Source organism: Varroa destructor, unplaced genomic scaffold, assembly GCF_002443255.2.
Source record: "Varroa destructor unplaced genomic scaffold, Vdes_3.0 BEIS01000001.1, whole genome shotgun sequence".
NCBI classification, from domain to species: domain Eukaryota; kingdom Metazoa; phylum Arthropoda; class Arachnida; order Mesostigmata; family Varroidae; genus Varroa; species Varroa destructor.
The window spans coordinates 58,700,592-58,727,858 of record NW_019211454.1 but is presented as its reverse complement, the minus strand read 5'-3'; the positions used below and the strand labels follow the sequence as shown (position 1 = coordinate 58,727,858).

General features: G+C 40.9%; 1 protein-coding gene across 5 annotated transcripts; it reads left to right on the top strand.

The window, feature by feature from the left end:
• Positions 1-8: 8 nt before the first annotated feature.
• On the top strand, positions 9-27,267 carry Oct-TyrR (Octopamine-Tyramine receptor). 5 transcript variants are annotated; one of them, XM_086985154.1, is made up of 4 exons: positions 9-1,146; positions 19,803-20,225; positions 20,522-20,825; positions 21,933-27,267. In XM_086985154.1, exons 2-4 carry the CDS (start codon positions 19,900-19,902, stop codon positions 22,410-22,412), a joined length of 1,110 nt encoding a protein of 369 aa, XP_086841280.1. In that variant the 5' UTR covers positions 9-1,146; positions 19,803-19,899; the 3' UTR covers positions 22,413-27,267. The 5 variants fall into 5 exon arrangements, with proteins under 5 accessions (XP_086841280.1, XP_086841270.1, XP_022670329.1 ...); XM_086985144.1 differs by having other exon boundaries at positions 9-1,606; XM_022814594.2 differs by having other exon boundaries at positions 9-1,767.

Here is a 27,267-nt window from a genome sequence, read left to right as displayed (position 1 = left end):
GCTGCTGTTCTAGCGCCATCGCGGCTCTGGCTGGCTGAAGCCTGCTGGAAGGGCCGGGCCTCTCTCCCTCAGAGGTGGCGGCAGCTGCTAAAGCAGTCGTCGGGGCAGCAGCAGCAGTAGCAGTAGTAGCAGCCGCCGCGGCGGCGGCGGCGGCGGCGGCAGCGGAGACTGAGTGGTGGAGCAGCGGTGGAGGCGCGGGAAAGCGTCATCGTGAGTTTTTGGCGGCGTGCTCTAACAGCGCGGCTGTGCCGTTTCCTCAAATGCTCTCTAGCTGTCAGCGGTGGCCGCGCGCGTTTCGTGTCGGCGCGCATCTCGCTAGCACGGCATCAAGGAAGAACTTTCGAGCAGTAGCGCAAATAGTGTCAGTATCAGTAGCAGTAACTTTTGCTGGCAGAGATATCGAAGGCAAAGAAACAGCCACAGCAGCCGCAGAAAGTGACAGAAAGTTGGCAACTTTGAAAACACCACTGCCAATAGCAATAAAAACGACAACAATAACGGAAGCAACGACGACAACAACAACAACAACAGAACCAGCAATAACAATAGCGATAACAAGACAAAATCATCGATTTCTCGATTTTGTTTAGAAATGCTCAAAATGTAAGATGCACGAGATAGACTACCGCTGTTGGTAACAACATCGATAACAGAACGAACGTGATGATGACGACCTGATGACGCCGCAACGGCTGACAAGTTGCTGCGGGCAAATGGTCTAATTGTGTGTGATGGAACCGATGAACGGTAATCCGCTGCTGTTGCTGTCATCATCATCATCATCTTCGTCGTTGTCGTCGTCGTCGTCGTTGTCGCTGCTGAAAGAGATTGATTAGTAATTGATGCTGGTGATTGATTCGAGTTCGTGCCGGTAGGGAGGGCTGTCCGTGGTGATGGCAAGCGATGACAAGTGTGCAAGCCGCATAAGTGCGCGGCATTTAGCTAAATTCAACTAGTAATAATAAATCGTGATGACTGGTGGTAGATAGTGGCAGACAACTTTCCCACTTCGTCGTTTACCTATATCATCAGACAAAGCGACCTTGCAATAAAGTATAACGACGATTTGTTGCAATCATAAGCTCAAACCATTCATCTTCAGGCAACAAAAACCGAACTATAAGGACGAGAGAGGATTCGTTAGAAGTGAGCAAAACACCAAATAAGTTAAAAGGTCTACAGTGGTGGATACATACCTGTTAGCATCCTACAACTTGATAAAATAGTTCCTGCCTGGCCCGAATTGCCTATCTTGAAAAGGTCACTGCTGTCCTATCGTTAAGCTATTTCATTTCTTAGCGTTCTAGCCGTGTAGATTGCGGTTTTGTTCTTCTATAGTGTGCCGGTGGTGCTTAATGTGTCAAATGTGCCGCCTCTAAGAGCATTTCGGATACGGGCCTTCGCGCTTGGCCCCTGTATGACAAACAAACTCCCAGCCCCCGGATACTAATTTCTAGTTCATTATTGCACTAGCGAATTACCTTCTACAGTACCGACCTCACCTCTGGAACGTCGCAGTCACAGCTTCCTATTGCCAACGTACGGTCTACACTGTGCATCGTTTTATTTAGGCTGTAGACATTGAGCGCGCGTCATAACTGTGAAGGTACACCTAATAAAAGCCATCAACGATAGCGAGAGTTGAAATGCAGTAACATTGTCAAAGGCAGATATCTAGGTAGAGCGTTTTTGTGGATCTATCTCATGTTTGAGTTTCGGCTAGATCATCAGGAACATTACTCATTTTTAAATTAACAACGACAACCGGTGAGTTGGCTCTTGAAGTTGATGATCGATAATCAGCAAACAATTAATTTACATTACGAAGATATTTTATCACTCCGTAATACATTAGGTGGTCCGCACTCAAAAACAGGCGATCAACGTTTGGAGTATTGTTGGTTAAGTTGGCCACCTGTATCAGCGTGGAGCCAAATCTAATTCAATGATCTAGATGTTCAAAGAACTGAAAGTTGAACAAACCCATATTCGATGTTAAGGAAAAACTTATCTTACTTTTAACGCCTACTTCGATTGACACGTTTATGTAGCGAGACAGCGAGAGTACCTGAGCTGATAATGATTTAGCAATGGCCTGTTCTAGTCGAAATGCCTTTGGATATTTCCTTACATAGAGCCATCAACAACGTGTGTAGTCGATGGAACATATTGGCTGCAACGGAACTCCTACCATATCGATTCCATTTTGTTTGCTATCCGCTAAAAGCTTAACGTTGAAGATGTTCAGTCGTGAGCGAGATACACCTGAAGTTGAAAGGTGAAGATCCCTACTCAATGATTCGCCTGAATAATACATATGTTGCAACATTTGTACAGGTGATCCCACAGCACTTTGCACGCTCGTGCTGCGTCAAGCCCCATAGAAACCTACAACCCGAGCTTAGCACGGTTCATCTTGGTCAGTAAACATTTCTCGGACCATCTTTCGTTGCCAGAGATGGCCTACGCAGGGGGCAGCATTCATGTAGGCAATTCATCATGTAGAGGGCAAATCATAACTGCACAGACGGATTAATGCTGGTGACGCATAGGCGGGTCAGGACGATTCATAAGTTCGATGACGATAAGCCGATATTCTGCACTTGAGAAAACGTCAAGTGAGTTCGTCAAGTCGGTACTGAATGTGAAACCGGGCTTTACGTTTATGTAGTGTGTCATTTCAGTGGGTCACGTTTGTAAAGTACGTTCTAGAGATGATGCTGCACTGCCACTCTGGCGTTACCCCATGCTTATCCTTATGCGATAAACCACTGTGGCTCAGTCGCTCAGGCGTCCAAAACTGAGGTGCCTATTGTATAGTAAACAACAACCTCCATCGGCCACGTCATTGAAATGTCACGACGCGACCTCGAAGGAATGTTAAACCTTTATCTAGTTGATGTGCTTTTCTTTTGGGCAACTGTATTGTGGTAAGGGATGTTAGCTTTTGGTGGAGGCAAGCTTTTCAAAATGTTCATTTTTGTCGCTTGAAATCAATGAGCATAGATATACATCTGCGTTATCGGAAATCATGTTGGCATCTGCAAACGCAGTAGCGAATAGCGTCACGCCATGTGGTGAGTCCAACGAAACGGCAGTGCTGCTAACGTACCACGCTAGCCTACCCTGAATGTGCCGTGAGGCCAGCTTTGCCAGGGACCCTAATTGAAAGCTCGAATAACAATAGGCTTAACTGGAGAGCTGAATGCTCTCAAAAAGAAAAAAAGTAACGTTATGTTAATTTACATATAAATATTCGTTATACGAGATAACAACTACCGCGGCGGCATCCTTTTGTACATATATTGCATATAAAATATTTCAAAATTTCAGGTACAGACAATAAATATAGGCCAAGACAAATGTAAGCGATGGTTGCCTGTTTTCATAGGCTACAAGTTGTGAGAGCGTATTCTGCATCGGGCTTGTTAAAGAAACTAGTTAGCACGCTTTAGGCTATGTCTTACCTAATTTCAATTGCAGGAACGGTTTTTTCCACAAAGAGTATTAAACATGATCAGTACAAACGTATTCGCTGCTGAAAGACCTCAGTGGATGAAAGTAGTCAAAGGAAAGGCCAACTATAATACGCATGTACGTAATACACAACATGTAGACAGGCTTAGACACAACTTAAACTTTCGATCTACTAAACTTTTTTCCATCTATTAAGCTGCTTTTCAGTAACGATTACATGTATCTCCCGCTGTCTCTAAAATGTATTCTTTGGTGGTAAATTCCTGTACTTCGGTACGGATCTCGTTATTTGTCACAGTAACAAGATTTTATCGATGAAATCTATATGAAGTTCCCTTTCGATTGTTGTGCGTCATCGATGAGATTAGCTCGGATCTAATGTTTTAATTAATCACAAAACTTTTTACGCCTTTGTGTCGGACTCCAATTAGTTGCGTTGATCATATATATTTAAATGAGCATTTCAGACAAGAAAAAAAGCAATATCTGTACCAATCCACTAGCTACAAGTGAATCCTGAAAATACGGGTTTTGCCCTTCCTGGTACAAACGCCCTGATGTGTCTCCACGCAGCCTTACGCGTATTGTATATCCTATTATTTACGCGCAACTACTTTTAACTAGCTTTAATTAATGAGACATTTATGTTCATAATGACTATTAACTACTTGTTGTTGCCAATTGAGTTACTGAAATAAAGATAGCCACATTGTCCCTCATATAGACAAGAATTTCACAAATATCGGCACACGTATTTTTATGGCTTAGCAGTGAAGCCGTATAAGTTTGTTTTTTACTATCTCCTATGCATTATAGAATGCATAGACTATGACTGCGAGGTCGTATAGTAAACTTTGTGGCGATATGGACTGTGATAAAGGCGAGGTCTCGTTGTGTATGCTCGTTTATATCCATATGTCACTGTTTGTTTACAAACCAGTATACGCCTATCGACTAGAGAATCGCTCTACTGAGAAATCTTGCTAGTTCTTGCGGATGCCTCGCTTTGTCCTACCCCGTACAACAACCTTTAGACATTTTCTAGAAACAGTATGCTTCTCGAAGCCCTAACAGAATAAAGGCCACTGGGTGAGTTCTTTTCTGAAGTCATGGACGGCTATGGATCGGTATGTGTTGATATGGGTAGTGGGTGGTGAGTACCACTCGTTCGCCCGTTCGCTGGCTCTGCCAATACCTATTTTGATGTTCTCTCTACACAACTCTTCCCATAACAAGCAAGACTGCTGAAAAACGTCTCTTATAAGTTTATCATATATATTAGGCAGAAAGACTCTTCCCTCCTTTGTCCTTATACGCTGCGTCTTTCCATGTACATTTGCGAACGGCTGTAGACGAGAGTTCAGCCGGAAGACGAACAACTCTCGACGTCAACGGTACTAGCTATGGTAATACTTGCATGCACCCCACACGATAAAGATGGGGGGCATATGTTTTCTGTGCAGCCTTGCTCTTTAGTTTTCCGCGCCCATCTCGTTCGTGCCACAAGAGTCGTGGGGCGAAAGCGCTTTTTTGCCTCTCTGATAACGTTGAGCATAATTAATAAAACAGCAGTTGACCCCCTCAACGGAGTGGGATTCGGTGCTTGAAAACGTTGATGCGAGTCTACTTGTCTATGCACGTAAACCGTAGCAAGAGAGCATAAAACTTATTGCCCAGCTTCTGCGCCCGTGCAATAACAGTATCAATCTATGGCTTTGCGCGCCAGGACGATGAAACGGCGTCATTTATTTGCATACAACGATTACAACCTGTAAGCCGTCGCTTCCATGTAATCATGAGCAGACGTTTCTTTCAGTTGCTACGTAGTAGAAACACCTGTTTAAACCTTGTAAACTGTAATAGAGTAAAACGAGTGTTACGGCTATGAAACAGGTTGTGGCTAGACTAGTGGTATAACGACTTGTTATTTTACGTTTAGTTGTAACGTAACTATTCTCTCCTATTTATCTATCACTTATTTTCAACTTATATCGTTCTCCTTCCATTGTTGACACATTCAATGCTGAATGTGATAATAGAAATGCCTTGGTAGTTGACTATGATCAGAACATTTAGAATTTCCCAATATTTGTATATACTGTGCTCCTAAAGCAAAACAGAGACGCATTACAGCAGTAAATATGAGTACGGCACATGAGCTTTTGTAGGAATACTTCACGCTCGAATAGTACCAGGGAGCAGCGAGAGCATTCGCTTCTGGACACGAACTGCTTGGCACCATCGCATTACATTTCTATCACGCTAGCCAATCTTAGGGGCAAGTTGTAGTCTAGGTTCGAACCCGAGCAATAGACAGATTTCGTTTCTTGCAGGGGGCTAGCCAGCCAACGGAATGCCTGCCTAACGGCGATACCAGACGTAAAACTTAATAGTACGCAGTACGAAAATATTGGCTGAACTTGTTTTTGTCATACTTTTACTTAGAGGTATGTTTAAAGAATAGCAAAGAAGGTGTTTCTATCACCTCATAATAGCTAGACAACTTAACTGACGTTGGGAATAGTCTCCCGTGGGCTACACACACACAAACATTATAAATAAAAACGATTGTAACAGTATTTACGACTGACACACAACGAATAAAGACTTCTGATTGAGACCTAACACTTTTGCTGTACAATAGCTCAATAAACAGGGTAATGCGTATTAACAGGAAATCGCGCGAGTAATGGTTATAAAAATTAGCCCGACCTATGTTAATTGAACGGGTATGCTGTTGTCAAAAGTAGAAAATTATGTATACGTTCGAGTGATCAACGTCTCGCCTAACAGTACGCTCATTTTATGAGGTCCGAAAGTAATTAGACACGAAAAGAGTAATGTCGAAGTGCATCGACTAAATTGCTAAAGAGGTAGGGTTGAGCAATCTGGTCCGGCTTATGTGAGTCACCCTGAGTCACATAGTTTTCCCTATTCGTATAAGATCACGTTCGCGGGTATCTCTGCACTCGTGTGCCTAAACGTTGAGTGGGTGGTCGGAAAGTCTTCCTTGAAGAACAGAAGTAACAAGACGATTCCTGTTGCTCTTTTTCCAGAAGAGACAAAATGCGGAAGATTTTCCGCGTCGGTACGGATACAGCGGCTATTATAATATCCATAACGAGCGGGTGGCGTGCACCTATAGCTTGCAAACTGAATTTCCTACACTCCCGAGCTCAGTGTCTATAGCGGTCAGTTACCGTTCACCCTATGTCGAGTAACCAGTTTTGGCCATTGACCGTTCTCCCTGTGAAGATAAACATGTCTCTGCTGGCGAAGGCTTTCGCTTTCTCAAGCTCGAGTCGTTTTATTTCCTTCGTTTATTGGATTCTGTGAGCGCCAGCGGGTGACCCCACAGAGACCCAGGTTGGCAATGAAGACCGGTTAAGGCACGCCCTTCAGACCACAAAGGACCAGCTTCGCTCTCATCTGTTTGGCCGAGGATAGTCAAGGATGGGCGGCAGTGGCGAATGCAGGAAACAGCCGACGCAGGTGGTTAAAATCGTCCTGCTTGTAACAGTACGATAGGTTTACGCTATCGTCATTTGAGCTGTCTATGCGATAAGGCTACGTCCAAGACTCATTGTCGTATTGCCTACGATGAATAGCGTCCGACTTAGGTAGGGTTACAGATCAACATGAGCTTGCTAGCTAAACTGCTTGCGAAGCATCGCAAGTAGCAGGTGAATTTTCGATTCCAGTAATGGAGAGACATTATAACAATGTTGTGACTATAATGTCCTCTAAGACCTAACAAAATATATTTGTCATTAATCAATTAGTTTTTCCACTTCTTAAATTATTCGTTTTCCTAAAACCATTAACTGCGATTGGGTCCAATTAATCGTGACTTTTTTTTGGAATTTTTAAAAAGCCATTTTGGCGGGAAGTAGAAAAATTAACGCAGTTAATCATCTAGTATGTCGCAATTTCCTTAAAAGACAAGTAGATTAAGGCTTCTCCAGAGACCTTGTCACCAAGCTTTTCCAACGAAGTCTGTTTTAAAAAGCGAAAAGCAATTATGCTGCCACAGTTCGATTGTCGCATTGACCGTAGCAGTATGTTTTTGGCTTCGAATCATGCAGAAAAAATGTTAGTTTGGGAATTGGAACTGACAGTATAAAGTTAGATTTTTAAATTAAATTTATATAAAAAATAGACTAGCGTGGTTCAGACAATAAGGAATTGATCGGCGCTACTTTCAGTCAACGTAAGGATATATATTTATCTAGATCAACCTGAATATTTAACAATGTGACTCAACGTACTTTTGTATACTTTTATAACTGAAATGCATTACTATCACAAATACGGGCCAGGTCCTGTCCTACACCACGTCAGGTTGTTGTATTACTAGTAAGGGGACGTTCATCAAAAAGAAGGCTTTCTGGGCAAAGCACTGAAGAGGAAAGCATTCAGAATTTAGTTGACTGGTTCGTCGTTTAACCATTTTAGGCATCATTGTCTATCAAATTCAGTCATCAAGAGTCGTTGACCTTTTTTTCCATATCAGTGTCTATTATACATGAAGGTATGATCTTACATATAGGTACACAACGACGTTGTCGATACGCAAGTTCAATCAATGACTCGGACTTTGAGCACCTTAAAACTAAAACTAAAAGCCCTTTTTGGGAGACGCTGGCTATGGGGTTCCTTTCCCTTTAAGTACTCTGGTCTTCTTCGATTGAACCTTTTTAACATTAAAAAAAACTTTTTGCTTACGATGAGAAGTACAGACTTGTATGTTGCATAACAGAGTGATATATTACATACAGTATTGTAATTAAGGTATTTATCAGGAGAAATAGAATTATGATCTGACGTTATCAGCTTGAAAAGGTAATGTCTCAGAGGGCAGCTGAACCGCGCATCGGCACCGATCGAAATCTTTGAAAATGAGATGGCAAGTAATCAAATGGCGTTTAATAAGCTTGACAAATGCGTGCCATTTAGAAAAGCTACATAGGCAGCTTTAGCAGCAGTTGTGCACGTGATGCTTAGTGATTTTTTTTGTTTTGACCTTGGCTAGACAAAAGCGTATCTGTGACGTGACGATCAGCTCACCGATTCTGTTCAGTCATATACTAAATTACCTTTGAATGAATTGAACAAAAGTGCCTTTAGTATGCAGAGTGGATTGTGTATATAAGCTATCTAAAACCGCTGAGTTTCGAACGTAATAACCATCTTAAGCGTCTGCTGTCTGTTGTGATACCACTTGGGTTACCGTTGTTCTGATGTCTAACGATGCGCTCGTCTGTTGGATAGCGCTATTCGTGTAGTTATAATCTGTGTCCGCATATTGTGGCGAACGTTCAAGCCTGGACGTTTGTTCAGAAGCTTAGTTTTGTGGATGTTTCAGCAAAAATATTGAAACAAGAAGTAGCGTCAAGCTGGAGTATTGATCCGCATTATGACTGATTTATACGTTTCCTTCGTCTATCATCGTTTAGAGATCCCAAAAAACTTTGCCGATGTCAAGGTGAGCCACCTATGACGGGATAGTACTTTACGAGGCGTCTATCCTATGTAAAAGAAAAATGGCCTAACGATTTAGCCCGTAGCACGGCCTTTAGGAGAACCGTTTTTAGCATGCCGACGTTGCTGTATGGCTCTGAGCATCATGTCGGTTAGTAGTGTATATATACATACGATATGCTGCAAACTTTCAATGAAACAGAAGTCTTATATGTATATTTGAGTATCAAACACAGTCAGTACATTAGAGCTCTTTCTTGTTTTGCCGTACAATCAGTTCTAACATATTCGGAACATGTGAAAGGATCGGTCCTGCATAGCAAGCAATGAAAACCTAGATTAGTCTACTTTTTCTACCCAGGAGCAAAGTACTTGCAAGTTCGCTACCAGTCCACTAACAGAATTTAATAGTAAGTTAGATTATTTCTATCACTCTCTCTTTCTAGGACATGAATGATATAAGCAGCCTTTAATGTAGGCGTAGTTACGTATTATAAAATTTAAGTGAGTTCACAGCATACCGTATAGTAATTTGAAGGAATTGTGCAGGTAACTTGTTGTTCAAAACTATTCTACATAGCCTAATTTTAGTAGTTAACTAAGGGAACGATACTAAGCTTTGTGATCTATTATATGCTGATATTCTATATAGGCGACTATTATACGACTAGGTATAAATAGTCGTCCCTATGCTTACGCGACGACGCGAAAGGTATACTTTAATTTTAAACAAGCATACCGTATAGCATGTCGCAACACGTTTCTGTATTTTCAAGCTTTGTCCCAAATCCTAGGCGAATGTCATTATTCGATGAGCCTTTATAGTTTGCCTAGAAGATGGGATTATGAACATTCCCTGCATATTATCTGGTTAGTAAGAAAATACGTGACTTCCCATTATCTCAGAAATACTACCCTTGTTCGCCATTATCGCCAGACACACTGACTAGGGTTGCACAAAGAAACCGCAAAGAAGTTTTCCTAACTATTTATAACATAGCTGGCTTAATAACCTATAGGTTTTAACAAAAAAAAAAAAAAAAAAAAAGCTTTGAAAAAGAGTTCATATAAAAATTTCTAGCAGTTTAGATTTAGATTTCTTTGGATTTTCAAAAACCATCGTTCCAGTCCTATCGAAGCACCCTTCGCCTTGGCTTATAGTGAATGAAGAAGTGACGCTAACGTAAGACAAACTTCAGTCTGCAACAAGCGTGGTTTGAGTTACAAACTAACATATCGGTAATGGCATGGGACTCTAGGAAAGTGGCATCTGATTTTAAATTCAGTCATTTGTTTTGTCCTGGCAATTGGGATGTTGATGGTAGGAGAAGTGTTACATTCAACTGGAACCTCCTGACTGGAAGTCCTGTTAGCAGTAACTTTGGTTAGCAACTTAGTTCCCCGCTTTACCCTATCCACGTTCAGTATCTAAAGTAAGGCATTCTCCAGCTGACTTTTAACGAATCTTGGAGATTTATATACACGCATAGTTCACACACAGTTGCACCACGCCGAAGAGCTACCATAACGGCGAATGTTATAGCACCTGCTGGTGGCGAACGGCGTGTTTTTGCGATACGCTTTTGAGATTTACCCTCGCTCGGGCCCATTGGCTGTGCTGGGCTGTGAGACGGAATCGGGACGAGAGCAAACAAACGAAGACGAACAAAATGGAAAATAAAACACACAATCAGGACTGCTGCTGGTATTTGGAAGTCACTATATCTATTCTGAGGCCCCGAACTCATTGGAATATATTCGGGCCTCCGCCTGCCATCTGTCTGAATACATTTTATAAATCCTATATCCATACGGGGCACTAAGAAGTAAAGAATAGATTTTCGTGTCTCTATATGCGACGTTGAAGACCTCCTTGGACACTTACGGCATGTAATACGTGTCACGTTTTTTGCAATGATACGAAATAATTTCACGCGTGATCGGATACAGAGTTCTAAACGCGACATTGTGTGAGGGAGCTCCAGATGTTGTTGTGTTTATGTTTTTACAGAGTTTCTGCGTAACTAGAGTGGATCTCTGACATTCTTACACAGTCATTTAAAGACAAGGTATTGGCGTTCAGAAGAAAAAATATGAGTTTTTTTTTCACCAACTTTTACATCTACAATCAAATTTTTGTTAAAAATTGCACTGTGAAAATGAATAGGGAACTAGCCAAAACGTGTTAGAGTGAATTGGTTGCGCATTTCCCATTGTAAATGACTCAGCAATAGCTGTTATTGCTAATAGTGATGACTCCCTTTGAAACATCTATCGCCACATAGAAAGATTCTTACTATAATTAGATTACGAGGATGCGTATATAGAAACAGTTGTATGTTGCTTAAAGTCCGACTAATTTGATAGAGCTATGTTACATGGCACGTTTAAACACGTAGATGGAGGAATCTGCGCAGAGCTTATAGGGAACATCATAAGTGTTCTCAAACAGTCCGTTTCAGATTTGTCTGTCGCCTTTTTTCCTGTTCGTTGTGAGCGGAAAGCCGTAAGAATCCTTTAGTACACGAAGCGTTTGTTGCTAAACACTTTCTGGATTGAAAGCAGCTAGTCCTAGACGTTACTTTTAACAGATATTTTCAAACAAATTCCCTGCGGGTATGGACGAAACATTTTGGAAGCAGCTTCTTTCGCTTTCTTCGTTAATACACATTCACAACCATAGAGTAGGTGTCCATGCTCGGTTCGTTTTGAAAAATTGTTTGCTTGACGGCCTTGAAGCTATCGTCTTTTTGAGCGATAGCGAAAATTAAGTTTAGAGGGTCCTCTTTAGCCGTTGGAAGGCAGACAATATTCATATCAGCGCTCTTCAAGAGTATCGACAAGTCGACCTAGGCGCGAACCTTCGTACCATTTCATAAAAAGGCATTTCCACTTATGGTTACGGTAAGGTTGAACCACTCGCCCTTGTGCATTGTGGCATCTGAGTATCCAGTAGTCAATACGATAGGAAAGAATCATTGCATATAATTTTAGGTTAAAAATTGCCCACAACTATATATGATAAACTGTGACGCTATGCCCTAAACTGCTGATGCTAACTGTTCCGACAAAGTGTCACATTTATGTGTGCTATGACATTGAGAATTATATTAGCACCGACTCGAAAGCAAACAGATATAATCTCGTTTTTGACCCGAAGCCTACTTTGCCGCCGTTGGCGTAAATTTACTGCGATTGGGTAACGTTGGCCACCCGGAAAAGACTGAAACCTCTAAGTCGAACATCAACTTACTGCTCAGATTTTTTTCTTAGATCAACTATGCATACTCAGCATGTTTGATCTAAGAAAAGACCTCTTCGGTCTGTCCTGATTATAGTCCCATACGAACCAGATGACTGGTTCTTGGTGGCGCAGCACTAACAATAACTTTTCGATTCATACATTTTCATGAAAGTTGCATCGCTCAAAAAGATCGAAATGTATGAAGTTACTCTGGCTGTGCTTCTGAACCTACATGAAATGATCTTTCTACAATAGTTGCAATTTCTGCAGAACGTATGAAATTCCACTGCAGAAATCATATCATTTCATAATACACAATTGTTGTTGATGATAATTTGTGCAGATAAGTATGATAGTACTCGTCTAGTTTGAACGGCGGTAGCGACTTCATCGGCCTGATTACTTGAAGGTCGTCCCTCAGAACAATCAACTGATTTACTAGGACAGTAATGGGTCTTTTTAAGTCATCCCTTCCTTCTATAGGCATGCTTTTTACCCATTTGCACGGCTTAAGAGGCTTCCCTTGCCTTACTACATAGGTACCTACAACGCCGTAGCACTAATAGTCTAGGACGACGAGCACAAAGGGCACAAAGTGGCATCCAGGAAGCTAAGTGGCTCATAGTTGCTGCCTGTCTTTATCCTTCCAGCCTTCCTGGTCCTTACGTACAAAAACCGCTGCTCGCAGTGTGCAAATGTGGACAATGCCATTACACGTAATGTTTTTGCAACATCGGCGAGGTCAAAGAGATGATCTCCACCACCGTTCGTGTTACTGCCAGCATGAGCAAATGTTAGATATGTATACCTTCAGATTAGGCTTCGTTTGCGCGTCGTTCCTGTTTAGGCAACTATATTAAGGAAATCACATCTTCTCCTAATTGCATTTATATTGCACATGATCTGTAGTGAGACGTCGTTCATGCTTTATTAAATCCTACGTCACTGTAGTCCTGTGGCCAATGCGACGTTATTTTGTATACGTTATCTGTTTTTATTTTAGACTCATGGTCTAAATTAGACAATGTTGGTTTACTTTTTTTTTGTATTGACACGTAAAAAATAGCTTAGAATATGCTAACTACGGTTTCTCACCGAAAGTGTATGAAGAAATCCGGATTCACTGAGCTACGGCAGGTATACGCAAAGTCACTCACTGAATGAATGCTGCTAATTGATGTTTTTTCTGTAAGGCCAAAAACGCCTGAGGTTATTCACCTTAGAGGGTAATTTGCGGGACGCTCAGAGATGGAACACATTTCAAAAAGGAAAACGAATCCATATATAGCGTTTAAAATTAGTAGCGATGTTTAGTTTAAACCTATTCTATAAATAATCGTCACACCCTAAATTTTAGAGTGATGATGTGCCTATCAGCCAAAAAGCTGACATAGGACATGACTGATTGAATTGTAATTACTGTTGCCTTCTCCAGGCCGTGATGCAATATCTTCAATTTCATGTCATTTGGGCAGAAGTAAAAGTAGGAATAAAGAAATGAAAAACGAAGCTTAAGATAATTAATTTGCTTCTGTTAGATACGACCTACTGTCTGCTTTAGATAACGTCTAGCTGTTCTTCAGCACCAAATCTAATTAAGTATATTTGTTTAGGTAGGTTTAACTCTAGGTTACTGTATTGTGTCATGTTTTGTCAAAGAAAAAAAAGCTATTAAAAAATGATACAAACATGCGAGCATGGTACATCATTGTTTAAACTAGAAGGAGACCATGCTAAGGTTTGCTTGGTATGTACCTGCGGTAACTACCGTCCGGATGTCCTCGTGATGCGGTAGTGGTACCGTCCTTGTTTGCCAAACTCAGAGATAAATAAGATTGTCTAGATTTGAAGCCGGGCGTAGATATGCTCTGCTTCCTGCTGAAGCAGACAGCGTCCGGAGCAATATGCCAAACGGACGTATCAAACATAAAACTGAAAATTTTCATTTTTTATTTGGCTGCTGGCCAGGTTAACCAACTTGACAATGTTTGACTACCGCAAAAGTCTGAGCAAAAATGGTCCACGCGTTCCTTTCGCACGTTGCTTTAAACAGGGTCGGTTTTTCTCACTACATACCCAGTATATCCCTAGGGTCACCACAATAGAGAGGAGGTGCGTGGTTTGTCATCTTTAAACCAGCTGAATTACGTACACACAGCGATCCAACGATGGTGCGGTTTGTTTAATAGGATTACTATGGTTTCACTTTTGGAGAACGGTTGAATATTCATGCCCCTAGAGATTCCCTACGAAATATCTAAGGCGGAAAGACGATTCGTGCGGAAAGACGTACCTCGTGAAGTTTCCTTTTACGTATACGATTGCTTGGAATTATTCTTTACTTACCGAAGTCATCTAATCTGTGCTGTCGCAAAAGCAAGTGCTTTCAAAGGACCCCATCTGTTTTCCAAATATATAATGCCGAGATGATGAAAAATATCCGTAAACAAATACAGCGAAATAACTCTAGGAAAAGTCTTCAATACTTTTCCTAATTGCAATCGCACAAAGCTTTACAAAGGGCCGACACACTTTCTATTTCTGATCAGTAGCAGCATAGACGCGATTACAAATCATTGATGATTACTTTCCAATGAGTCACCACCACTCGATGAAATCTTTCAAAGCGTTTTACAGGATACTTACACAGGTGTCTGTCTACCTAAAACCTTAAATGGACACCATACAAGTAAATATGCTGTTTTATCATAAAATAGTGACTTATAAACATGTACCAACCTGTGGGAAAAACGAGAAAGATAAGGGGAAATAAAGTAGGAATAGGTGTGAAGTGAAAAAAAAGGAGAAGGAGGACGAAGAGCAAGAATCTTGAGATCTCTAACGGCAAGTCAGCTGACAGATAGAGACTTTGTCGGTGCTCAGTTCTGCGTCGGACTTATCGGTTGGCTCCGTGGGGTTGTTTTTTTATCAATTATTTAATTGGAATTGTAATTATTGCTATTCTCTGCTGAGAGCCAATGTGAGCAACTTCTCAAGATGGCAGCAAAACTACGATGACGATGATGGCCTCGAAACGAAAAATAGTCAGTATCCATTTGCTGCATAGGTATATGAAACATGAAGGCTTACGAACGAACAATCGTGTTTTACACCGCCCCAGGTCTTTCCCGGTCACAGTTCTCTGGGTCGTGAGCTTTTTTCCGGGAGAAATATATCGACAGAGTAGGTTGCTACTGCTCGTCATGGAAGCGCTCGCAAGTGGTTTAATAGACCCCGCGCGGACTGGCTGAGCAAATGCCTCTTAGGGGCGCGAAAATCTCACATAAATTTACCTTCTTTATACGGTACTAATAATAGGTAAGCACTGTACGGATTGTTGCGATTGAGAACATTGTCAAAATCCCTGGATGCATATAAGCCATATGAAATATGTTCCACGCAAAGGTACAACGAACGTTTTTATTCCTCCCTTGCTAATCTCTAATGTTATAAATCATAGGGCATTCGCCTTGTTTATTGCCATAAGCGATTTGACTACATATAAGAGCCATATAAGAACTGAGGACAAGGAAGAAGAGACCGTCCGTGACAAAACACTAATTAAGATACGTAACTGCTTAGTCGATTTATGTAAATTACTGTGTACGCAAATATCACTATGCATTTGAAAAATGCATAGTTAATCACGAGCCAACTTTTAGCTGTCGCCCTAACGTTTTTGTCTGCTTGTGCTCGCGAATCTATGCATGATAAGCTTTATGGCAAAATGACGTACGCTAAGTTATCGACCCCTACGAAATGCAGGGACGCGAATCTGAATATCTCCCCTATTCGTTTGGTTCATTCTACAGCCCCCATATATGTTCTCTTTTTTCCAGTTCATCTTTTCGTCTTATGGATGGGTCACGTGGAACTTGGTCAAGCCGGAGAATGGTAAGAAGAGGCGAACTGTGTAATTAAATAAATGGGCATAACTTTGCGCTTGCTTTGAAACCCCACTGGGTGTTTCTACTTTAATTTCAATAGTAATACACACATGAAATAAGCTTTTACTCGGCACTTATTCTTACTAACTGGCGACAGAATTCATAGATTCTTCAAAGTACACTAAAGTAGCAAACTACGTTTTTAGTGGCAATGTCCTAGCGTCGGATATATTGGTACTGAACGTATCCAGACGAGCTTAGGAAGACATACATTGCGGTCCGGTCAGCAAACGCAAGCTTAGATTTGTTCCGCTTAAGGGTATCTTTCAGATTACCTGATCATGGAAAAAGTAAAAGGCGAAATTAAACTCTATCTTTGTAGTTGTCCCAACAAGTTTGGGTCGAGCTGGGCCTGGTTCTCAATAACTTTCTTTCAAGAGCTTTTTCGAAGGCTCACACATCAAAACAGCGTTGAAGATTCGGTTGCATATTTCAGGTCAAATGTATTTCATCGTACATGATAAAAGAGTACATACAGACGTTGCAATTAACCTATTGCCAAATTATGTAGGTTCGCGCATGCCGTTTCAACATTGAAAGAGGCACTGTTTGATGTAAAAAGTTAAACACCAAAGCGAATAAAGGATTTAATGAGGCAAGCGTAGTGAGCGAGAATGTAAGGCACCGACAACATGGATGTGTTCCTAACCTTTGTTCCTAACCAAAAATGATTATTAATCTTACATTCTATTATGTATTTTTGGAATTTAGATTAAATAAAGTCATTACATTCTCGTTTTCGTAAAGCTGAGATACTTATTAAGATATACCATTTTCAAAGCGTGCGAACAATGTAGAATAACTTACCTGTCTATAATTTTATAAACATCATTTGCATTGCATCATAGCACTTACTTTTTAGTGTTTTTTGTGCCCATTTAGGACCCTATAATACATCAGTGATTCACATATGTAGTCCTTTTGTATCGTATATTTACTTTGTGACTATGTAGGGGGTCACTGACGGTGGGCACGGCCATCCCTGACGTTATGTACACAGTGTATATGAGCGATCATCAAATGTTAGCTTAAATAGATACTATCTGTAAGGCATGGAGATGTTATCGCTATATTCGATTACCATAAGGTGCCTTTAACTAGTTAAGGATTGAATTTAGCAACAGGTATCAGCGTTTTTTGGCCAACGTGGCTAGAGAAGTGTCTTATAGTTCTTGGTCTGAAGTTTTCTGAATATTACTACGGAAACTTAAAGGCGATGTGCAACTTCCATATATGTATGTATGCGTGCGTATGAAATTTCTCTTGTATGTAAGCATCGGTGTGATCGAAAGCATTACGCGAGTCATATGAAGTAGCTATAGCTAGCGTTGTCAGATAGATTCATCAATAAGAAATCTATATACACTTGCGGCAATTTTTGCTTTATCTAAATATACATCTTGTTCGCTTGAAGATGATTATTAACATTACAATAAGTGATGGGAAGATATCAGTAGCAGAAGATCTGTTCTGTAAAAAGGTGACAATGTAAATTGGCGGAAATCGAGCGTTGACGGAACCAAGAGACCGGACGAAGGAAGCTACAAGGAACAAAAAAGCGAAACCTGGGTTAATAAAGTGTTCTACAAATCAAGCTCGACCCTTTCAGGATTTTTCCGATCTACACTTCGAACACGGCTGTCCATTTAATGATCGTTTAATCAGCTGAAAAGTATGCGACGCCGAAACAGTTTCCCCGGAAAATCGCAAGGTATTAACGAAGTATTATTAAAAAAGAGAACACTACAATCAACAAGTAACGCACATATGTGTCCCTGTTTACTGTAAGCACTGATTGACGACGATGTCACACCACTCACTCAAGATAGCCACTTCAAGATGCTGATACTCGCTTATATAGGTCATTCTCCGCTAATGCTCGTGCCATCTTCATTTCCTCATATCGTTTCGTACCTGCAATAAAACCACTGTCTATCTATGTGAGGAAATTGGTTGTAGTAGCTTATATAAACTAGTAGAACATTTTTTACTTTTCCACATTTTATCTTTCGAAACAGAAGACACTCAATATTGATTCGCCGAGATCTAAAAAGAGGGCACTGCACCAGACATGCCCGAAATAATTCTCTCCGTCATCATTGTCGGCCCATTGAGACGAATTGTTAACTTGAGTTGGCTGTCTGCTCGCGCGGGCGGGGTGGGGGGGCGGACAGTATGGAAAGAACGGAGTCGGCTAACTGTTGGATTGCTCTATAAAGGAAGAGCTCAAGGGTTCTTCACGTTCTGTTCATGGCAATATGTATATATATATATACAGATCGGGAAAAGTAGTCATGTTTGTATTTGTCTTGCTGAAGAAGAGTCAGGCTGTTCACATGACGCGTTATATCGTAGCAGTTACGTAACACTGGTAATGACGCACTAGTGACAATTTTATGATGACGATGGTAATACAAAATAGAGTGGAGGCCTTTTAGAGTGTATCTATAAACGAAGTAATAAACATACATCACAGCTGTAGGTACCACCATCTTTCCTTTATCCTTATAATTGTTTATGCTGCATTTTAAGGGGCTATAATAGAGGCTGACAAAGGAACAAGCACACACACTTTATGGCCGAACTTCAATATACTACATAGTGTAGTTAGAGGATGTATTGCATGCTAACTAACTCCTGTCACCATTACCTGAAACAGTTGAAAATGTTATCTATTTTTATCTCTGCCTCGAGCAATAGTTAGCAGTTCTGAATGCCTCTAGAAATGTCGTTCCCTCATTTCACACGTAAACGACATTTTCCGACGGGGTTTACTTTTCACAAGGACCGTCACAGTAAAGAATACAAATAGAGAACTACCCGAGCAGGGATTTTTGTCGTCGTCTTTGGGCTTCTCCACACGGTCAGAATCAAGTGCGCTAACGCGGCACTGTTGCTGTTGTCTGTAGGAGCAAATGGTTCCGTTACATGACAGCACAACCTCTGCATGTTTAAGTTCTAATTCCGGGTTCTACGTCAAAAAAAATTCAGACCAGAGTTATTGAACGTTGAGTTTTCGAGCGGCTCTTGACACCAGATTCATCCGCTCAATAGTATAAGCTGTTCAGAAGCAGGATCATTTAATACGATTGGGCTAACAGGTCTGGGAATATTATGAGCCGGTTGTTAATACTAACTAACTCAGACAGAGCATCAGACGAGCTTCCTAAACAAAACGCAGAAGGAGGAACTATTCTAGAAGAGACTGAATGGCGGAAAATGTTTTTTTTTTTTTTAATAGAGGAGAAGAAGTTTTCCGTACTGTTTGAAATTGACTGCTGTGGTTTTTATGTTGCTTATCCCAGTAGAGGGACTGAATTAGTTAAGCGGTGCAGATTGGAAGGCAGCAGAGAAGCACGATTAGAAGTGACTGAATCTTATGACGTTATCAACAGTGTTATCATCGATGCGGCTAACTTTTACATTCGCTGAATATAAATGAGACACATATTGGTTTACTGATAAGTAATCAAATAGTTCTCGTGCTATATACAGTAGTTATAAAACCTTCGATGTGAGATCATTTAGACTGAAGAAATAGATGTTTGAGGTAATACTCTTTGTGAGAGCTTAATGAGTTTCATCGTCTCAACGGTTTAATGATTGTATAACACTACTTTCTCTATCGCCTGTTGTACATTTTGCATTTGCAGGAGATACAATCACCAGTCCGGAGTACTCGGTCTATCTCATTTTCTTTTCACCGATCATTTATCAACTTGATTATTAAGAAAGACCAAAAAAAAAAAAATGGTTCTAGAAGATGTTAGTATGACGGCCATTTGGGTCGCTTTTATTTTAGCCGTTATCACGGTCTTCACAGTTGTTGGTAACGCTCTCGTTATTATGTCCATTTTCACACACCGCCCACTTCGTTCGGTACAAAATGTGTTTCTTGTCTCGTTAGCTGTGGCCGACCTTACTGTCGCTGTGTTCGTGATGCCATTCAACATCCACTACCACCTAAATAAACAAGTTTGGATCTTCGGCGCGGTGGCCTGCGAGGCCTGGGTCACCTGTGATGTGCTATGTTGTACCGCAAGTATATTAAATTTATGCGCTATTGCGTTGGATCGGTAAGTACAATAGACTCTAGTCCACATGCAAGGCTCACCCTTCGTAGTTCATTCATCGGTAGCACATCGATTTGTCAAGGGAGAGATGAGTACATGACTATAAACGTACTGACTAGATAAAGGACATTGATTGAAATGAACGAACACCTTAAGATGTTGAGAAAAAATTAACATACATTTATCTCAACTAAATAGTCACTATGTCGAGAATTCGTTTACACATTATACTTCCCATAGGTGGATTAAAGCTATGCTTTAGCTGGTTACATTAATTAATTCATTCTATCTTATTTCAGGTACTGGGCGATTCACGACCCATTGAACTATGTCCATAAACGCACTTTACGGCGGGTGACGAGTCAAATAATATTTGTATGGCTCATTTCAGCGATTATTTCGGTTCCACCCCTTGTCGGATGGAACGATTGGAGTTTTTCAGGGGGAAACGGCCCCTGTGAACTGTCGGCCAATAAAGGCTACGTTGTATATTCAGCTTCCGGCTCATTCTACATTCCGCTCGTCATCATGAGTATCGTCTACCTCAAGATTTATTTAGCAACGCGAAAACGGCTCCGAGAAAGAGCCAACGCAGCAGCTAAGGTTTGTAGACAGTTCTGTTTGCAGGCGAAGCTTTGTCTATTATAAGCCTCGTACAAACGATCGATACTCGTTTAGGCAGGATCTAATTCAATCATGCTCTGCGGCAATATATCCGCGTCCCGTTGTTGAAATTAGGCTGATTTACTGATCGTTCACTGCGTGTGGAAGACAAAATATGTATACCCTGTACTTCGGCTTTGTATACGTTTGGACAGGATGTATGCATGGCTTTTAAACAGTCGTAATAGATAAGCCGCTTGAGGAGGCTAGTCAGGCCAAGATGGCCGACTTACACATTGATAGCGGGGTTGTGGGGATACGTGGCGACATTAGCAATATCCGTGTCGGTGATTTTTCTTACCGCACACAGGAGTGTATTGCAGCACCTAATTTTCTTGTGGCCTGTATGAGGGAACATTCAATTTTTCAAGTGAAAATACAATAGCAATATAAATTAGCCTCTTAAATGCGATTATCGGTTACCACTATGTTATGAAGGATCTCTCTAGTGCCATAATATTAATGAGAGCACTATTTGAAAACAGTTCAGCGACACGTTCTGCAAAGAAACATTGCGCTAGTTCAACTCTAACAACAAAGAAACTAGGACTCATTGAATCAATGAAGTTTCTATTCGAGAACCTGTTGAGTCTTGTCGCGCTATTTTCTGTCCTGCTCAACAGGGATAGTTTGCTGGGTAGTCGTCCCGTCCGCTGACAAAGGATGCCGTTAAGCTAGGCCAAAGCTGCTGTATAAGAAAATATGAAATACGTGCTGCACATCACAGCGTTCATCTTGTCATGTATCATTTGTAGTGTTTCCGCTAAGAAGGCATGTTTTTTGAGTGGGGTTCACTCGAAGTTTCAGTCGTTAGTTTGATTGCTAAATGTTTATTCACATAAACAGACAAGACGACTGGCTTCCGGTCAGAACACAAAATTTACAGCCAATTGCCGAAATCGGTATCGCTTAGCCAATGCTCCACGAATGTCTAGTTTGTCTTTACATTAGCATGGTCATATAACAGACATATTTAGCAAAAATAACAGAACACAGCTATATATTGCTATCTATCTTTATATTGTTGCCCTTTGCTGCCTGACTTAGGTACCACTTCCAAGCCGACCGGTGGCCACAATCGCTGAACGTGAAGATTCGGTGGCTAAAAATCATCACAACGATAGCAGAAGAAATTCGCTGACTGAGGCGGTGGCTGCGATCGAGCTATCGGACTCAGCGGCGCCGTCAGCAGCCGCGGCCCCTATCAAACTGACGGCCTGCTGGGAGGAACGGCAACGAATTTCGCTGTCACGAGAACGCCGTGCGGCGAGAATCCTTGGCATTGTTATGGGTGTCTTTGTTCTCTGCTGGCTTCCCTTCTTCCTAATGTATATCATCATGCCATTTTGTGGAAACTGTACCCTGTCGGCGGAATGGGCCAACTTCATCACGTGGCTTGGCTATATTAACTCGTCGCTCAATCCAGTTATCTATACGATTTTCAATAAGGACTATCGAAAAGCGTTCAAAAATTTGCTCAGTGGCAAAGTGTGCTGGAAAAAATTAGCAGGTTCAGCGTTCGTCTGATGCATCCCTAATCTCAAGCCATATCCACATGTAGACAGGATCGGAGAAACGAACGGTTAAACAAGAAACGCTGTCAAAACAATAACAAACAAAATAAGAGCTCACCCTAAACGACGTATTCTCTAAAAGATGTTGCATCTAAATAACGTTACGTAACACATCAATTAAATGCGCATTGCTGTTGACAACGATCAAAATCTATAGTGGGGTCTGTGTGAATCTGTGGAGAAGTGGACGTCTTCGACTATAGCCTAATTGCCTACATATGGTTGCAGTAAGTTACAAAGAATTATAGATAGGTTTACCGACAGGATTTAGCCAACACAGAGTAGATGTAATCTATTGCTGACAGAGGAAAATGTACGTGTACATAGCCGACCATTGTACAGCTACGTAGGTATAGGTGCGATCGTGTCAGAAATGTTTGCAAGGTTGAAAGCTCGTATTACTAAATATAATATCACTTTCCTGCCGTCCGCCGCCATCTCTCACTGCACTCGCACGTCAGACCAGTTGTTGGGTATAGGGAAACGGGGCAATTCAGTTGCACTATTGCCATTGTCGCTGAAAGGGTGTCCAATAGATTGAAGATAGTTTTAACGTTAATCACAGCACCACCTTCATACGCTGACGACATTTTCCAGCATTTGAATATTCTGCATTTGCTATTGAACATATTTGGGGCTCCGCGAAGGGGGAATCCGGACAAGTGTAATCGTAAGAACACCATGCGCCCATAGATGAGTCCTATTTTAAACCTCATTTTGTATACGCGTTATCAAATTGAAATACTCTACGGTATAATATTCTCAAACCCAATTAAGGTAAGGCGGTGATTAGAAGACGCTTTTGATGACTACATTTTATAAGTGGACGCCAGTAAACCGTCATAGCTGATAGCAATGAATAGTGTTACTATAACACAGACGTATTGGCAAAGATGTCATGTTTCTGGTCAAAGGATACAAGAGAACTATAAGAAATATGGGACGGGATACGTGGGACTGAAAGTTAGACAAGGATTATAAAACGGTTTTCTTAAACAAAGCCACATTTAGCCCAGCTGCGTATAGATACTCATCTGTTGGTGATTATTCAAGAAGATGAAGACACTTCGTGATATTGAAGACTGTGATTGAACTCGAACTCATGGGCGGGTTCTTAAGGACGATTTATACGAAAACTTGCGTCATTCCATTACGATCGGTGTTGTTACACAGGTATGCCCGAAGGTGATGCTGACCAAAAAGCAGAGACGAGCTAAACGGTTTATTATTTTACAATTAGTATACAAGATCTGAACGCTTATAATAGATTATTGAGAGTTTGGCTAGGATTTGAATGAATGGGAAAATATAACGAGAGTTCCTTCTTCTATTCAACAACAATAACATGATAAGCCAATACTAACGGGTATGGCCTATTAAGGCCACCTTTTTGAGAGGTGACACCGTCGCTTTGGCTAAATTAGGTGTTGTTGTGACGAAGTGATGACGAAGGCCTTGACTTCATATATAGGTATATAGAAAGTAAGTCTTTGTATCATACGCGTGCTTCACCTTGGCCAGTTTGGTAAAATGATATAATAGAGCGATTGTAATGAAGAACTTATATGGCGACAGGTGACGCACGTGGTGCGATCTTCGACAGCAAAAAAATAATAAGCATAGAGCTAAGGCTCACAATTTTTTAATTTTTCTTTGTTTATTGACGACGAGATGCAATACATCTGTTAGTACTAGTCCGCGAACTAAGATTGCCGTTTACACTTTATACCTTTATTTTGATTTGTCTATGTGAGTTCGATAAAATTTACATTACTTTTTACCTGCTAGCTAGCATTTTTCTGAGTGTCTCTTGTGGCCGAAGCTAGAAGGAAGTGAAATTGTAAGCGTGAAAATAGGACAACAAAGGAGAGAGAATTAGATGAGATGAAGACTGGGAGACTGAAAATGGAATAGGGTTTGGTACATAGGTTAAAGAAGACGAGTAAATAGCCAAACTAGAAGACTCTTACAAACACGAAAAACCCTTCACACCAAAAAAGATCCAGACTAGCTAGTCCAGTAACCGATGAACCCGACACTTCACATAATCCCTAACAGAACCTTTCCTCTTCGTCTATAAATCTTCCCAAGGAAAACCCTGACTATTACTCTTGTTTAAGGGAACCCCCACAAGACGATAAACACAGATCCAAAGGCAGCAAACAGAAAAAAACAAACGAAAATGTTTCAGGGAGCGAAAAAAACTCCACTGGTGACAGAGGACGAGGGAAGCAGAAGGCTATTTCCATCGGCGGTTAGTACGCCGGCGTGATGCTACAACGTGTACCTATTACAAGACAGACTAACTGCGAGAAAGACTTACCTCATAGACATTTATTGACAAATACAGAAAGAATGAGAAACATCGGTAATAGCAAGGAGAATAGTAGTAAAGATGGCTGCATAAAAGAGAGAACTACGAGGCTCGGAGGAACAGATAAACGGCGATATTATAACAGAGCGATGATTGAGACGTAACGATCGGCTGATGAAAATATAGAAAATTGGGCACTTTCCGAAGTTAGTGAGAGAGGAAAATGATCTCAAGACGTAAGCCTGGTATTCGATGCCCACTTATATATATCGGACGTCGGTAAAAGATTTGCAGATTATGCATACACGGTGGGTTTTTCGCGGCCGTCTCTACAAGAATTGAATCAAGCTCGTACTACAGGTACACCTCCACACACATCACTGACTTATTCTCAAGGTGTGGCCAAATGCGCCAGTTACGTTTATTGCTTTATCGCCAATCCTCGGTACCTGTCTGAGCGCTGTGGTGGACTGTGGTGCTTGCAGCGGTAGCAAAAAGAAGCCACAAAATGGGACTAAATATACACACGTATTTACATACTTGGACACGTACTTTTTCATTGTCCAGCATGACAATTTTACCTCAATTCATCAATGGTAGAGTATAAACTCATGACGAATCGACGTATTTTTAGTTTAAAAAAGTAAACGACAAAAGTCAAGCAGTTAGACTTGTCACTGCTGAAGTGCATTGTCACCACTTACAGCCAAAGTATCTGGACGATAATTAAACTCAAGTATCTTTCTAAGTTCTTACCTATACATCGAATCACAACTTACATGGACATACGTATTATGGCACTTTGACAGATTTGATCGCATAAAGTTAAAAATGGAATCTGGCACAAACGAAAAAACAATAGATGGAAAGGAGAGTTGAAACCAGATATTAACCTACTTAGAAGAAAATTAGCTTCCGCAAATAAAAATGTTCCACGTCGTCACTAGACACAATAAGCTGCACGAGCAAGATGGAACTAAACAAGGAACTACCGGTGGGAAAGATCAATGGAAGGGACGGTTAAACATCTCAATCGATCGTTGACTCATCGCCAGATCGTTGTCCTTCAGCTAATAGTTACTGCGTTTGAGGGCGCCAGAGTTTCCTTGTCCTTATGTGTGCTATGCACAGTTGACAGACTGGATAGCAGTGTAGAAAAGAATGGCAACCCGCAAGGAACGAAGCACTGAGGAGAAGCCGCCACGGAACAAACCGAAAACAAGATGAGGTTGGCACGCAGATCTGCCAAGTTAGCGTTCTCTTATACTGCGTCCTTTTGTTTTTCGCTATGCTAGCGATAATCGTAATGGTGATGCCGATGAAGGTAATGACGATGGTTATGATCTCTCTAAGCAACAAAAAATAGAAATATTATCATAGATCTAGTAGCATTAGTCGCATATAATCACATGTATAGCGCAATACTGAATGGTTGTTTTTACTAATTTTTTTACGGTACCGTTAGAAAAGGAATCTACAATTGCCACTAGGAACCTGGCCAAGTTAGGAGTTACTGCATGTGCTTGCTAGAGCTGTACGTATCATTGTTATTACAATACATTGCTATAATTATGATTGTATATATGAATATTGTCTATTGTTAACGTATCCAGATTCGAGTCTGATCTGAAATTTAGGAAAACGGAAAAACACTTCAGAACACCAACAGCACGCACTAGCTCTTCCAAGTAGACGCTTACATATCACACAAAACGAAAAGCCAATACGACTAAAAAAGATAATGCCAAAATTACAATAGAGATGAAGATCTAAATTTTTAAAGACTGTTAGTAAATAGACGTGTCTGACTGCATCTATGATATTGCCTATTGGATTTAGGATACACCGCGAAGGTCATATTGTCTCGAATACTTACCACATAAGTACAATAACGTATATGCGCATGTAAGGCTCTTATATACATATAAGTATTGTTGGTAGTGAGGACGATCTCAGTAGGGTGTGAGGTGACAACTAATGTGAGAAAGAGCGTACTCATTGAAACATATTTGTCAAGAATCGCTAGCTATTCTTCATCAGTTGTTTGTTTATTAAGTTGCGTTTTGCTGCGGAGAGTATTTGCCGTTGACACATATGATAATATAATTTCTTGTTGACATGATAAAAACAATGCAATCGCAAAAATAGCGTGGCGGGCACTTTCAAAAACACGGATGCTAAGAAATAACAAATGATCTCTGATCGTTCGACCATAATGAGGGGAGGCTGAGAGAGCAAAAGAGAATGTGCGCTGTAAATAAGGGTAATTCGAATATTTAAAATTACGGTAAGTGCGCAGCGGAGTTAAAAAAAATCACACACACCAAAATGCACACTATTTCTATATAGAAAAGAGTAAAATCATAGTCGTCCGAGGAAGGAAAAAGCTATTGACATTTCTCGCCCGTTTCCGAATGAAATACGGAATAACCGTATGAAATTAACACAATGAGATAATAGGACTTTAAAATAAAATATATTTTACTTCATATTA